The sequence below is a fragment of the Perognathus longimembris genome, chromosome 8 (assembly GCF_023159225.1).
Source record: "Perognathus longimembris pacificus isolate PPM17 chromosome 8, ASM2315922v1, whole genome shotgun sequence".
Taxonomy (NCBI): Eukaryota; Metazoa; Chordata; class Mammalia; order Rodentia; family Heteromyidae; genus Perognathus; species Perognathus longimembris.
The window spans coordinates 38,393,208-38,406,419 of record NC_063168.1 but is presented as its reverse complement, the minus strand read 5'-3'; the positions used below and the strand labels follow the sequence as shown (position 1 = coordinate 38,406,419).

Sequence of the window (13,212 nt, the reverse complement as noted above, 5' to 3'; positions counted from 1 at the left end):
ACACATTCTCTACCTTGCCAATTTGGCACTGTGCTCTTACCTTCTGTGTCCTGTCCTCATATCCTGCTATTTCCCTTCTGTGTAAGCCCAAGACCTATTCAGATAGGTACTTCTCTGAACAGTGCCAGAAGTTTTTACTACTTCTTGTTTACCTGATCAGAAAGTAAGTTAAACGTATAATTTTTCCCCCTAGAAATTTCAATGTTTTTCATTGGGAATGGAAAGGTGAATAAAAGTAAAGTAATTAAATACATAGACTTATTACCTAGAAGCAGAATGTACATTGTCCACATTTCCTATCTATTGTTTAGCAGCAGAGAGACAGAGAGACAGAGAGAGAGAGACAAGAGAGAGACAGAGAGAGACAGAGAGACAGAGAGACCTTCTTTGTTATTCCTTGTTGTTACTCTGGCTTCAGAGATACAAGGAGTTTGCTATTTGCTCTCTTAGCCTTTTCACGATATGAACGTTTTTCCTCCTGGGTTTTGCCCTCTGTAATTCTTATAAAAAGGCATCCTGCTAGTCTGTGTAATTACTTTCACTTCCTTTCTGGCCACCCCACCCCCAGGAACTATATTTATATGTCTGAAAATTCACTTGAGATAACAAATATTTCCAAATTAATTTCTCTTTCTTTAAAGAACATTGCAGTATTTAATATGATATTTTAATCAGCAATGCAGTCATCATTGCATGAAGTTAGAATCACTTATAATTTAAATATTTTGTAAACTCATTTTAATCTTATGTGTGCAAGAAAACCACTTGGAAGGTATCTATGAGAAAGCATGCTTCAGGGCTTTGTATTCATAGTCATATCTTTGATCTTAAAATTAAAAATCGGAGGAAGAAGTGAACTAAGTTACTTCCCTTGCTGTTTCCTATGGCTGCTAATGGGATGCCCATGTAGCTGGGAGTCAGCCAGGAAGCTGGGAATCATCCTACGTTCCTTTCCACTGAACTGTCTACATTCAAGTAAACAGCAAGAGTCAGAGGGGTCTGCCCTTTTTTGATTCCACTAATCCTTTTATGGTCCTCTGCTGTTATCCAGCATAGGCTATAAGTAATTTTGCTCATTTAGCTTTATTGCTAATCTCCTAATTAGAACTTTATACCACTTAGTTTTATCTGACCCAAATCATTCTTCATATTATTATCAGATCAGTCTATAAAATGCAAATCAGATTTTGTTACAGCTTTTTTCTAATGATCATATATTAGCTCAATTAGGGAGGGTACACATACACAATGGACTCCAATCAAACTCATTTCCTCTACTGTATCCCTCAGACTTCCCTACCCTTCTTCTTAGAACAATTTCAGGAGGTTGCTTTGTTCTATTTTCATTCCTGTGTATAAAGTATTTTGACCATATTTGCCCTCATTCATATCAGAATATCACATTCATTAGCCCTCGCTCATCCTACTAGGACCTTCCCCTCCATGTAATTTTTTGCTTTCCTGTCACTCATGAGTTTTGTTTTTTAATGATTTAGCATATAGACAAAGTAGTTTCCCCATGGTAATTCACCCATGCATATATTATTATTTAGTAAGATTAATCTTCATGGAATAAGTTTCACATCTTTCATAGGGCATTAGAGTGTTTTTCTATGTCATATAACTCCATCTGTCACCTCGTCCTCAGTTTCTACTGCTCTTTAATTCACAGTAGGCTCACATCCTTCTGAATTACTCTTGTTTCCTTGGATATGTAATCAGGCTTTTAGGTTCTATTGCATGCAACTCCACAGACTTCAGTCCTAGCCATTATCTGGCATAACAAATGAAGAGTTAGTGAATAAATAATTATCAGTTTTTTGATTAGAGGAGAAAGGATATGTGTATTGATGAATTAGGAACTAGACTCAAGAAGGTGACATCCTGTGACAGACTGATATAGGACAGGAAAAGCAAGGGATGCAGAGTAGCAATGGCACACAAAACCCACAGAGGAGAATATTAAAACAGGAGACAGACTACACTTGATAAGATCACTCTGTTTTTTCTAACAAGGCTCCCATTTCATTTCACTTACAGTATGATCTGCATAGTATTCCAAAGAGATTTGTCAATAATTCTCAACACAAGTTTTAAGGTAATTTTATAAAATTCTAATATTCAAAAATATTTGTCCATATTACCTAGACTTAATGAAAGTATTATGGCTGCAGCTCTGTGTTTGCCATAGAGAAAGATGCACCAGTACTGAGCTGTTGTGCAGCTTCTATGTATAAGTTCATGTGGGTCAGTTATTAATGCTAATACTCCTCATCTCCAGCCAGGTGAACATCCTGAGGATCTGTTGGATCTCTCTCCAGCCAATAACTAAAATGTGAATATTAAAACAGGAGCTCACTAGGGTCTCAGACAAGCAGCCGGTGGGTTATATATTGTTGAGAATTGCAAATATCTTCCACACTGGAGGATAAAAGTATGATTACCATAGAACTGATGTTGTGAAACAAACATATTATGGAATGATCAAATCTAGCTGATTAGCATCTTTGTTTTCTCACACAGTTAGCATTGTTGTGAGGACACTATATATTCACTCTCAACACTATTCAAGAATGCCTTATCTCTTGAACATATTCCCTTTCACTAAATTATTCTGTTTGGGACAGCATCTCCCAGATTACCCCCCTCACACACACACACACCAGCCTCTTTACCACCTGTTGTTTACCACCACTCTACACTCAACTCCTATAACATCACTAGTTTTAAATTCTATAGGTGAGATACTGTAATACTTTTCTCTCTGTATCTGAGTTACCTGAGTGAACATAATCACCTTCGGGTTCATCCCCTATTGTCCCAAATGACAGAACTCCATATGGTTTATGGATGATAGCATGTCATTATCTATGTGTGTGCATGTGTGTATCTATCCAATTGTGTGTATATATCTTTCTGCACCATATGTATATTATATATACAGACATCCAAATATATATATATGTGTGTATATCTGTACACATATATAGATATGTGTATATCTATACACATTTTATGTGTATATATGTATATACACACATACATACAGAATGTCTATATAACACACACACACACACTCACACACACCACACCACACCATATCTTGCCACATATATTTTCTTTTACCATTCATCCTTCAGTTGATACAATGGTTGATTCCATATCTTGGTTGCAGTGAATAATGCTAATGATAATATAGTGAACAGGAGAATGCAGACTTCCCTTTGACCTACTGATTTTCCTTCCTTTGGATATACACCCAGTGCTGGTATTGCTGGATCACACAGTTTAATTTTACTTCTAGAAGTTGTCTATTGTTTTCCACAATGACTATAATAATTTGCCTTCCTACCAACAGTGTGCATGAGTTCCACTTTCCCTCCACCCTTGCACAACACTTGTCTTTTGTCTTTTGAACCATGGCCATTATAACTAGGGTGAGATGCTAGGGTATGTCATTACATTTCCCCCAATGATGATTAAACAGTTTTTCATCTATTTGTTGGCCTTCTTTTGAAAAGTGTCCAACCAGATTCTTTGCCCATTTTTAACTAGGCTTATTCTTTATTTAGTTTTGTTAGTTATAGTTAATTAGTATCATATGAGGTGTTCACATGTATTAGAAACTTACATTGGGCAGTCTTATTGTTTTAATTAACAGAATTTGGGTAGTCCTTACTTGTATTGGACATTTAGTGATTGAGAGAAGTTATGACTAAGATATGCCCTAAGTTGTTTTCTACCCACAGAGAAGACAAACATGTAAACAGATTACACCCTCAGCTTTGTGTGAGGGAGAGAATTGCTCTGTGGTGTGCAGAGTCTCATTGTGATTTCTCTCTGACTCACAGCAGCACGATGCTGGTTCTGGGTCAAGGCCTTCACTGGTGTTGACTTGCAATTTTGTTCTTTCCTAGTGTGCTTGCTTAACATTAAGTGGCGAATATTTGCTAGTGTATTGATAAAGAACCCTTATTTTCTTCCATTATTTTGATAAAGCACCGACTTCCTGTTTCCTTCTCTGTGTGGGCTTGCTGTCTCTGTTTTCAAGTGCTGCAGCTTCTTGTATCTGGGGACTCGTAGGACCTTTTATTCTTTGTACTGCTGCATTGTGCTTATCTATTCTATATTCTTTTTCTTCTAGTGTTGTGGTTACAGTAGGGTGTTTTGGACAGTTGAAATTCTATTCCATAGGTTAGAAATGATTATTTCCAGTTAGGGATGGAAATATAAATGGCCTTATACTTACACTTCTTAGGGGCTGAAGCTTGAGGAGATTCCTTTTAAATCACGTTATCTCTAAATTGTACAAGCAACTTCTCCTCCAGTGCAGAGACTGCCACAGTTTTCTAGCATAGTTCTCTTTCTCTAAATCAGGTTTCTTGATTGCAGAGATACATACATTTTTTCACCTGGATAATTCTTGGTTGGGAGGGAAATGTCCTGTGACTTGCATGACGCTTAGGAGCACCCTTGGTGTATATATGTATGTGTATATATATATATATATATAATATATACATATGTATACATATACTTATATATGTATATGTATACATATACTTATATATGTATATGTATACATATACATATATACATATGCACATATGTGTACATATATATACATATATACATATATAAGTATATGTATACATATGTATATATACACATATATATATGTCCAGTAAATGATCTGCCCAGTCTAAGAACTGAAATTATCTGTTGACATGATCACCAAATGTACCCAGGGGAGAAACTTAATAGCCAATTGAGACCTACCTTTCTATATATAATAGATGTGACAGCCAATTAAGATGTGCTGAAACATGTTGACAACCAAAGCAAAAACATTCACAATAATGACACCAAAAACTTATATGACACAGGTTCTTTTCCTAGAAGTTATTAAAACCATAGGATGACTAATCGTTGTGCCACCATTGTCTACATTTTATAGATGAGTAGACTGAGGCCTTATAATTTGTCCAAAGTCATGCAGCTTACAAATGTCAGATTAATAATTTATAATGGGTATCATGGCTCATGCCTGTAGTTCTAGATACTTCAAAGGCAGGGTGTAGGAAGTTTATGATTCCAAAGCAGCCTAGAAGAAAAAAGGAGACCCTTATTTCAACCAATAAAAAGCTAGATGTGCTAGCACACACCTGTTACTTCAACCACATTTGAAGTATAAATAAGAAAATTAAGGTCAGGCCAGTCTAGGGATAAATGCAAGGCCCACTTTCAAAAATAACAAAAGCAAAAAGTGGACTGGGGCTCAAGTGGTAGAGCACTACAGTAAGAAAAAAAACCCTCTTTAATCCTAGCTACTCAGGAGGCTGAGATCTATGAATTGCAGTTCAAAGCCAGCCTGGCCAAGAAAGTTCATGAGACTTCCATCTCTAATCAACCAGCAAAAAAAAAAAAAAAAAAAAAAAAGCCAGAAAGGTAGCTATGGCCCAAGGTGACAGAGAGATAGCCTTGATCACAAAATTTAGGGGCAGCACCCAGGCCCTTAGTTCCAGCCCTATATCCGACAGAAAAATCTATGTCTATATCTATATATTATCTCTCTCTCTCTATATATACACACACACATATATACATACTCAAAGCAGTATAACCCTAGTGATGATTTGAACCTACTGTGTTTCTCTTTAAACAAAGGATATTAAAATAAACAATTATATGAAATTTACATATTATCTTTCTAATAAGCACTTGATAAATATTTAAGCGAATAAGTGAGACTATATATCCATGAAATTTTTAAAGATTTTTAACCTAATTCAATATTGAATAGACCCTTTAATAAATTTACATAAATACTGCCTTATTAAATACGAACTCTATTATCTTGAGGTTGTAGCATAGATTCACAGCAGCTCTAAGTTATGAACAAGAAAGAATTTTCCAAGGTGACCTTTAAAGTCTCTTATCTAATCTGAGCTACTATTTGTGTGCTGGTGCAATTTTACAGTTTATCAGAATGGAGGTTGGCCAAACTTAGAAGAATATTGTTTTCCTACTGAGGTTAAGCAAAGCATCCTCTCTTGATCTATAATAAGAGAAGTCTGAATTCATTCCTCATTTCAAACCAGGTGTGTATTCTGGTGAGGTAGGAAACATCTATGAGAGTTTGACCAAACTGCAATCTTATAAAAAATTAAACATCTTTAAGTAACAGGAAACCACTTTAACCGATCAATCTTCAGGCTTCCCATGATACATAAGAAGGCTGAACTCTAAAATCTGTTTCAAGAGCATTACATCTGATTTATATCAAGTGAGAATCCTATGTTTTGTAGGACACTATTACATTTTTAGATAAGATTATAGCCAAATGAAAAGAAATATATTTACATACATTTATTATACACATATAATTAAACAAATACACATATACATACCTATGCAAATATTCAATAGAAACCCAGTATATCCATCTTTGTTTATTCTAGAGCAAAAAGCAAAACTTCCTTTAGGAAGTGTTTTCAATAAAAGAAAGAAAAAAATCATTTTTTTTAGTACAATGAGTCATTGTAAATAATTTTTCTGTAAGCCTTACTTTCAAGTCATATCTCCATTTCAGAGACTACACATCAAATTCTGAATTTCCATGTCTTATCATTTATGTGGTTTATATGAGATATAATATTGGAAATGTATGTCCTTTTTCATTATTACTGTAAACAATAATTAACAATGTATTCACTCAAATTTGAGAACAGAATGGCTGTATAAGAAAGTTAATTTTTTGGAAGAACTTTTTAATTTCATTTATATATATAGTTCATTGATGAAAAACAGAACATATTATGTCTTGGAGAACATCATACGTGTTTAAATAAATAGTTGAACATCATTATTATAAAGCTCGGCTGAATTTATGTTTAGGTATAGAGAAGTTTGAAGAGCTTCCTAGCCCTTGACCAGTAGAATTCCTGAGACCATAGTCTCTGACTCACATTAAAAAAGAAAAAAAAAACAACAGAGAACAATAAAACCCATGAACTTCACCATGACAGAGGAATTGCCCACCATTTCTGTTTTTTCAAAGTCAGCAAGGTAAATAATCTCTCAATCATACTGACTCATACATAACTTGTTCATGTTCACTTAAATAGGGGTCACCTTTTACTTTACAATTCTTTGTTACTGAGATTGCCAGTGAGTCGTTTTGGGTGACTGTTTTTCTCCTAGTCTTCCAAGAAGATCTCCATCCTCATGTCTGTTGTTTGCTGAATGCCTGGTGATGAAGGGTGATGAAGGGTAGCTCCCTTACCCTCATCTTCATGGAATTAATTTTCATCCATTCCTCACAAATTTCAGAATCATTTTATTTTCCTCAAAGACCCACAAAAAAATCCCTATTATAGATGTTTCTAATTTTAGAGAAATCAAAGCTGTTAACCACAGTACACTTGTATTGAAACTCAGTGATTATCCTTGACTTTCATTATTTGCTTGCCTGCCTACAAATGTATTCTTATTTATTGCTTCATTTTGCCTAATTATAATTACAGTTTTATAAAGAAATAAATCTTAAAATTGAACAAATATTTAAAAATACAAAAACAATTCCAATTTGATAGCAACCAAATTATTGGTGCTGTTGTTTTTTTCAATGAGACAAAGGATCTCATTCCAAATGGCTGTTCCTTTTTTTCTTCATAAAGTGTTATAACCCTTTAGTTTGGCTGGCTATTTCAGTGAGCTAGTGAAGCAATGAATCTGAGAGGAAGAAGATGCTAGTCTCTCATTTCCTATAGTTTTATTCTGAAGGCTATTTTATGATCAGTCCTTCTTGCTCATAAAAAGATGAGGGCTCAGAGGCTGGGAATGTGGCTTAGCGGTACAGTGTTTGCCTAGCATGCATGAAGCCCTGGGTTCAATTCCATAGCACCACATAAACAGAAAAGGCTAGAAGTGGCGCTGTGGCTCAAGAGGTAGAGTGCTAGTCTCGAGCAAAAAGAAGCCAGAGACAGTGAGTGCTCAGGCCCTGAGTTTAAGACCCAGGACTGGCAAAAAGAATAAAAATAAAAATAGGGCTCAGGATGAAAACAGGTTGGACATGCTGAGATCCACACTCACGCTTTTGAAGAGAGCCACTGAATTATACTAATAATTGGTGTCAGTTTCCCCATTTTAAAAGAAGACTGGTAGATTCTATTGGAATTTCAAATAGTGATGTGATAATTATAAAGAAAATTGCCTTTCTCTAGGAGAAGATATATAGTTTCTACAGTAACAGAATTCCATTAATCATTTTGCTTTGAAAATAATACCTTAACGAAAATATTAAAACATAAGACTCCTACATTCTTTTCTTTTACTGCCAGTGCATTCACACAAAAAATTCAGATCTTTATTAAAAGCCTTAGTGTATGCTCTAAGGCAAAAGAAGGGACACTTCAAGAGTATTAATTAAAATTATTTCACTTAAAATAACTGCAACCAAAACACAATAACACAAGCAAAAAGACAACTTAATCATAATAGTTTTGTCATGCCAATTCTCTTGAAAGTTGTACTATAAATTATAGTAATTTTAACTCATTGAGACAATGAATTATATTTTTGTGTTTTGTTCGGATGATCTTTTAAAATCTGGATGACTTTACTTTTCTCACTTGATTCTGAAATAGAGGTCAATTAGGAAATGTGCCATATTTCAACTTTCATGGGAAACATTTCAGAAATGTGATAAGAATTACAGCATTCATGTATTTTTATTCTTCAGAGATATGAAGGAGGCTTTTGTTTCCTGATCAAGAGTGTTGGCTGATAATATTAAGACTAATGATTTCTGTAATGAACATTTACCATGTAGCAAAAAATATGTATATATATGTATATGTATGTAAGTCTGTATATATATACATATATATAATATACACATATATACACACAATTATATCTATATAGAATAATCTACCAATAGATTATGAATCTTTGGGGTCATCAGGCATTTAACTTTTAAAATTAAGTTTGGAATTTTTGAAAGCTGTATAAAATGAAACTAAGCAAAATAAAAAGCCCTTTTCAGAAAACAGAAAAAAAGTGTAGTTTTCTGATTTCATTAAATTGGATATTTCCATTTTGAGCAACAAAGTTGGCCAGAAACAACTCCCAACACCCGAGTTACTGAAGGCTTCTTATGTTTTATGAAGTTGTCTCCAGCAAATACCATGATGGATGGTTGATAAGCTGAGGAAAAGCTAAGCCTTCATTAGTATATAAATTCTGTTCAGATATAGTATACTTGAAGGTCAAAAATGATGGTTGACCTTGTACCTAGATTTAAAAATAAAACATTGCTGACATGAATAGAAAATCAATAATCATGATTCTATACAAGTATCTATTCTTTTAAAACAGATGATCAAGTATATTCTTCCACAAAAATTTGGTTCTTGTATATTTCTCCCTCTTTGGAGATGAGTAATTCTTATGTTTAAGGAAGACTTTTTTAAATATACAAATATTATACTCATCAACTTCTAAAAATGGGAATATATTGTATATTCCCTATGTAAAATCTAAATGACAGGCACACTTCAGTGGCATGGGTATATAAGAAATTTTGTCACCATGGAAAGGCATTGGTATTGAGCTTCATTAAGAAAGAATAAAAGTAGGAACTTATATAAATTTTAGTTGATGAATATGAAAGACATAAAATCTGAAAGATGCCTAAACCATGGAGATAATATATGATAGATGTTCTTAGTATTGAAACCAATTTCAAAATTTTATTATTACCTAATGATCACTGAGAACTGTATAGACTGGAATAAGTAGTGAAGTTGAGGCCATCAACTATAATATAAACATTTGGGTATAATTGTTTTGATGATGGAAATAGGGTAGACATTTAAATATATATGAAATAACTGCCCAAAGAATGATGTTCAAATCAATATTGTTATGTTGACATTATTATAATCCTAGTGATCTTTAGTTCCAATAAGTATAGAAATTTGGAAATGAATTGATTAATAGAAAAATTTATAATTATGGATATCTTGTATAGTTATTTTAATGCAACAGTGCCCTCTTAGCTCACTAAACTCTTCATTATACAGGAATTTTGATGAAAATTGGATCCAGTGTCAGTTTTTCTGAGTACTATTGAATATGTATATATATATATATATTTAGTACTTATATAGATTTTATAGATAGGTGACAGATAGATTCCATACATGTGTGTTCATGTGTGTGTGCATATGTGTGTATGTAATACTTGACAAAGGAACTTAATATTTCCAAATGCATTTTAAACAATTTCTGTTAAGTTCTGAAGTTGTACAGTTTGATACCTGGAAGACGTATGATAATCAAAACTGTTTCTTGTTGGTAAACCCCACGAAATAAAGATATTTAAGTAGTTTCTAGATTTTTCTATACTTCTGCCTTTTGTCATCTACCTTTTTGATGTCTTTAGAGTGTAATTTCATTTTTTCCAGTGAAGAGAAGTATTAGTACTAACATTCAGAGCTTCCGGTGTTGTTAGATTTATTTACTTACGTATGTTTGTGTATGAGTGTGTGTGTATATATGTATGTACGTATGTATGTATGTTCACCTAGCTAGAGGTGCATGTTTATAGCTTTCCATTGTGATCATTGTGGTTCATCTCATTAAGCTTCTCATTCTATCTGCTTTCTTAAGTCATGGGAAAGAGTAATTTTCTGAGTGACTGTACCATATTGTTCCAAATATAAGGCCACCCAGAATAGAAGGCAACCTCCAACTAGAAACAGCTCAAATATGGAGAAAGGCTGGGGGCCCAGAGCCCGGCGGGTCTTGCAGTGGTGGCAAGGGTGCCGAGGAATAGGACGCTGCCTGCCCACTCTCCCGGTGAGTGAAGACAAGTCAGCTACCTGCATTTGCTTGTGCCTAACCAGAAAAGTTACACTTGGGGGTAGAGAATAAATCTGCACACATGGAAGTAAACACATGTCTAAGCTGGGGAGGGAGGATGGGAATAAGTCTTTGGCCCCCTTCAGTGTTTTACTTTTCTCCTATCTCTGGGTATGAAAGCTGAATCACCCCAAACAGGAGTGGGGAACAGAAGTATCCTGACTCTTTAATGAACAGACTGTGGAATGTCACCGACTTGAACTCATGCAACAATGGTACTCTCTAGACACCATGTTGGAAATGAACTTTACCAGCTGCAGGGGAGAGAAGTGGGGAGGGGTGTGTGGGAGAACACGAGGGAGGGGGGTAATTGTTTAAAAAGAAATGTATTCCTTTCTTTCCTTATGTAACTGTAACCCTCCTGTTCATTGCCTTTACAATAAATCTTTTTTAAAAAATAATTCTAAAAAGTAAATAAATGAAATGTATAAATTGATATTCTGGTATTTAAAAAAAAAAGACAATGAACTATTATCATCAGATGATAGTTTTCTGGGTCAGCCCAGAAAAGTTTTCCTGTGCTGTCTAATTTATTGTTGACTGAGAAGCAGTGCATTCTCAAATATTAGCACTCTGTGCTCACCAATAGCTTCAAAACAACTTGAGCTGGCAACCACATTTCCCATTTTATTGAGGTTTTCTACCATTTAAATTCCTTGTCTCCTGAGTCAGCCAAGTACCATTTAAATAAAAGGCCTCATCTTAAATAAACTCCAAGAGACTATTTAATATCACTTAGTATATTGGCATTCCACCCAGTAGCATTAAGAAAAAACAATTTTGTGAAAATACATTAGTCAATTGAGAGTACATAGCAACCAAACCTAGAAAGTTATCCAGCTATACTGGTCTTGTTCACCTAAGCACAGAAAAAGCTAACTTTCTATTTTATAGTGCTAATTGAAATAGAATAAGGTTCTGGATTATTTTATAATAATTATAAAATATTCTACACTTCTTGGTTCTAAACATTACCAGGCATTTGATGAACTTTGGGTAGAAAGAAAAAAAGACAGGGAAAAACATATTAAATGTGAACCTTGATCATTAGCCCATATTTCTTAAGGCTAATTTAAAGTAGAAATTTAATATTGAAAAGACATCTTTTCCCCACTGAATACTCCAGGAAAGATCAAATTATAATTCCCCCCTCACACACATTTAAAAGAAAACTACTTTAATAAAAGAGTATTTGTTTTGTGTGTGAATAAATGTGACCAGAATAAACCTACTTTATATAGGTTTAAATCATGCTTAATGGCCCACCCAGATGGTCTGGTACCAGGTGCTCTTAACACTGATTTTACAACTTGTCTCAAACCAAAATGCCCTGAAAGATAGAACTGTCTTGCCCAAGCATATCGTGCTGGTGTTGGTATACCTTCCTTTTGGATGAATGTGATAAGAAAGTCTTGAATACCAAGGCTGGCAGGAAATGATTAAAAGGAAGAATTGGTAGTAAGTTAGCCCTGAATGGCAAGGATTGATGCCTGCCAAATTTTACTACCAATCAGAAGAGAAATGGCAGTGCAATGGTGCCTCCCAAATGGCAGATGTGTGAACTTTCTATAACCTCAGAAGTGTGTTCAGAATAGTTCTGGGGGTGGGGGTACCAGTAGAGGAGAACAGCAGAGGACCAGTGTTATTCAGAGAAGAGCTCCTGTAGCTCCATAGCTTCGGAACCACTTAATCTCTACCGAGGTAAACACTGTACAAAATTTGAGGGTAGGGACTGTGTGCCTCGTAACCACCTTCAAAGGTTAAATCATTTCCCTTCTATTATTGAGAATCAAGGATTTTTACATCTGATTTGATCTGACTTGCAAATACAGGAAAACAAATTTGATAATTTCACATTTCAGAAGGGAATGGGACTTCATCATTGACAGACCTGTTTCATCACTTGCTCTTAGTTAAGGTTTAGCTGTGGAGGACAGAGGCTTAAGAAGTCATCCCAGTGTCATATACCCGTTTCCTCTTCCTGCTGGCTAGTGATATTGGGGCTAGACTTGAGTGCACAGCGCTGAGCAGGGAAAAGAAAATGGCCTCGAATTGACAGCAACAAGAGTATTCCAAATTGCATCAGTAATGATCAGTATTAAGATTAATGGTAGTTATGAATTTCTCTGTAATTAGCATTGGGCACAGACATCCCACACCCTATAATTGTTGCATGTACAGCTTTCTCCTCCAGTCTCTAAACTATATATCCTGAATGCGCTACTGGAGATGTTGCCATTGAATGTCCCAAACCACTATAGTTTCTATCTTTATTCATTGGTA

The 13,212-nt window shown here is 34.7% G+C and overlaps 1 protein-coding gene across 5 annotated transcripts in view; it reads left to right on the top strand.

Annotated features, from left to right (window-relative positions):
* The window catches only part of Ccdc85a (coiled-coil domain containing 85A), a 186,975-nt gene that overhangs the window by 162,550 nt on the left and 11,213 nt on the right, over window positions 1-13,212 (top strand). For 3 of the 5 annotated variants that reach the window (XM_048352887.1, XM_048352888.1, XM_048352884.1), the window contains exon 4: window positions 10,732-10,866. The exons of the other annotated variants lie outside the window; for them this stretch is intronic. In XM_048352887.1, coding sequence (XP_048208844.1) covers window positions 10,732-10,866 — 135 coding nt within the window. The remainder of the gene's footprint in view (window positions 1-10,731; window positions 10,867-13,212) is intronic. 5 annotated transcript variants of the gene reach the window in all.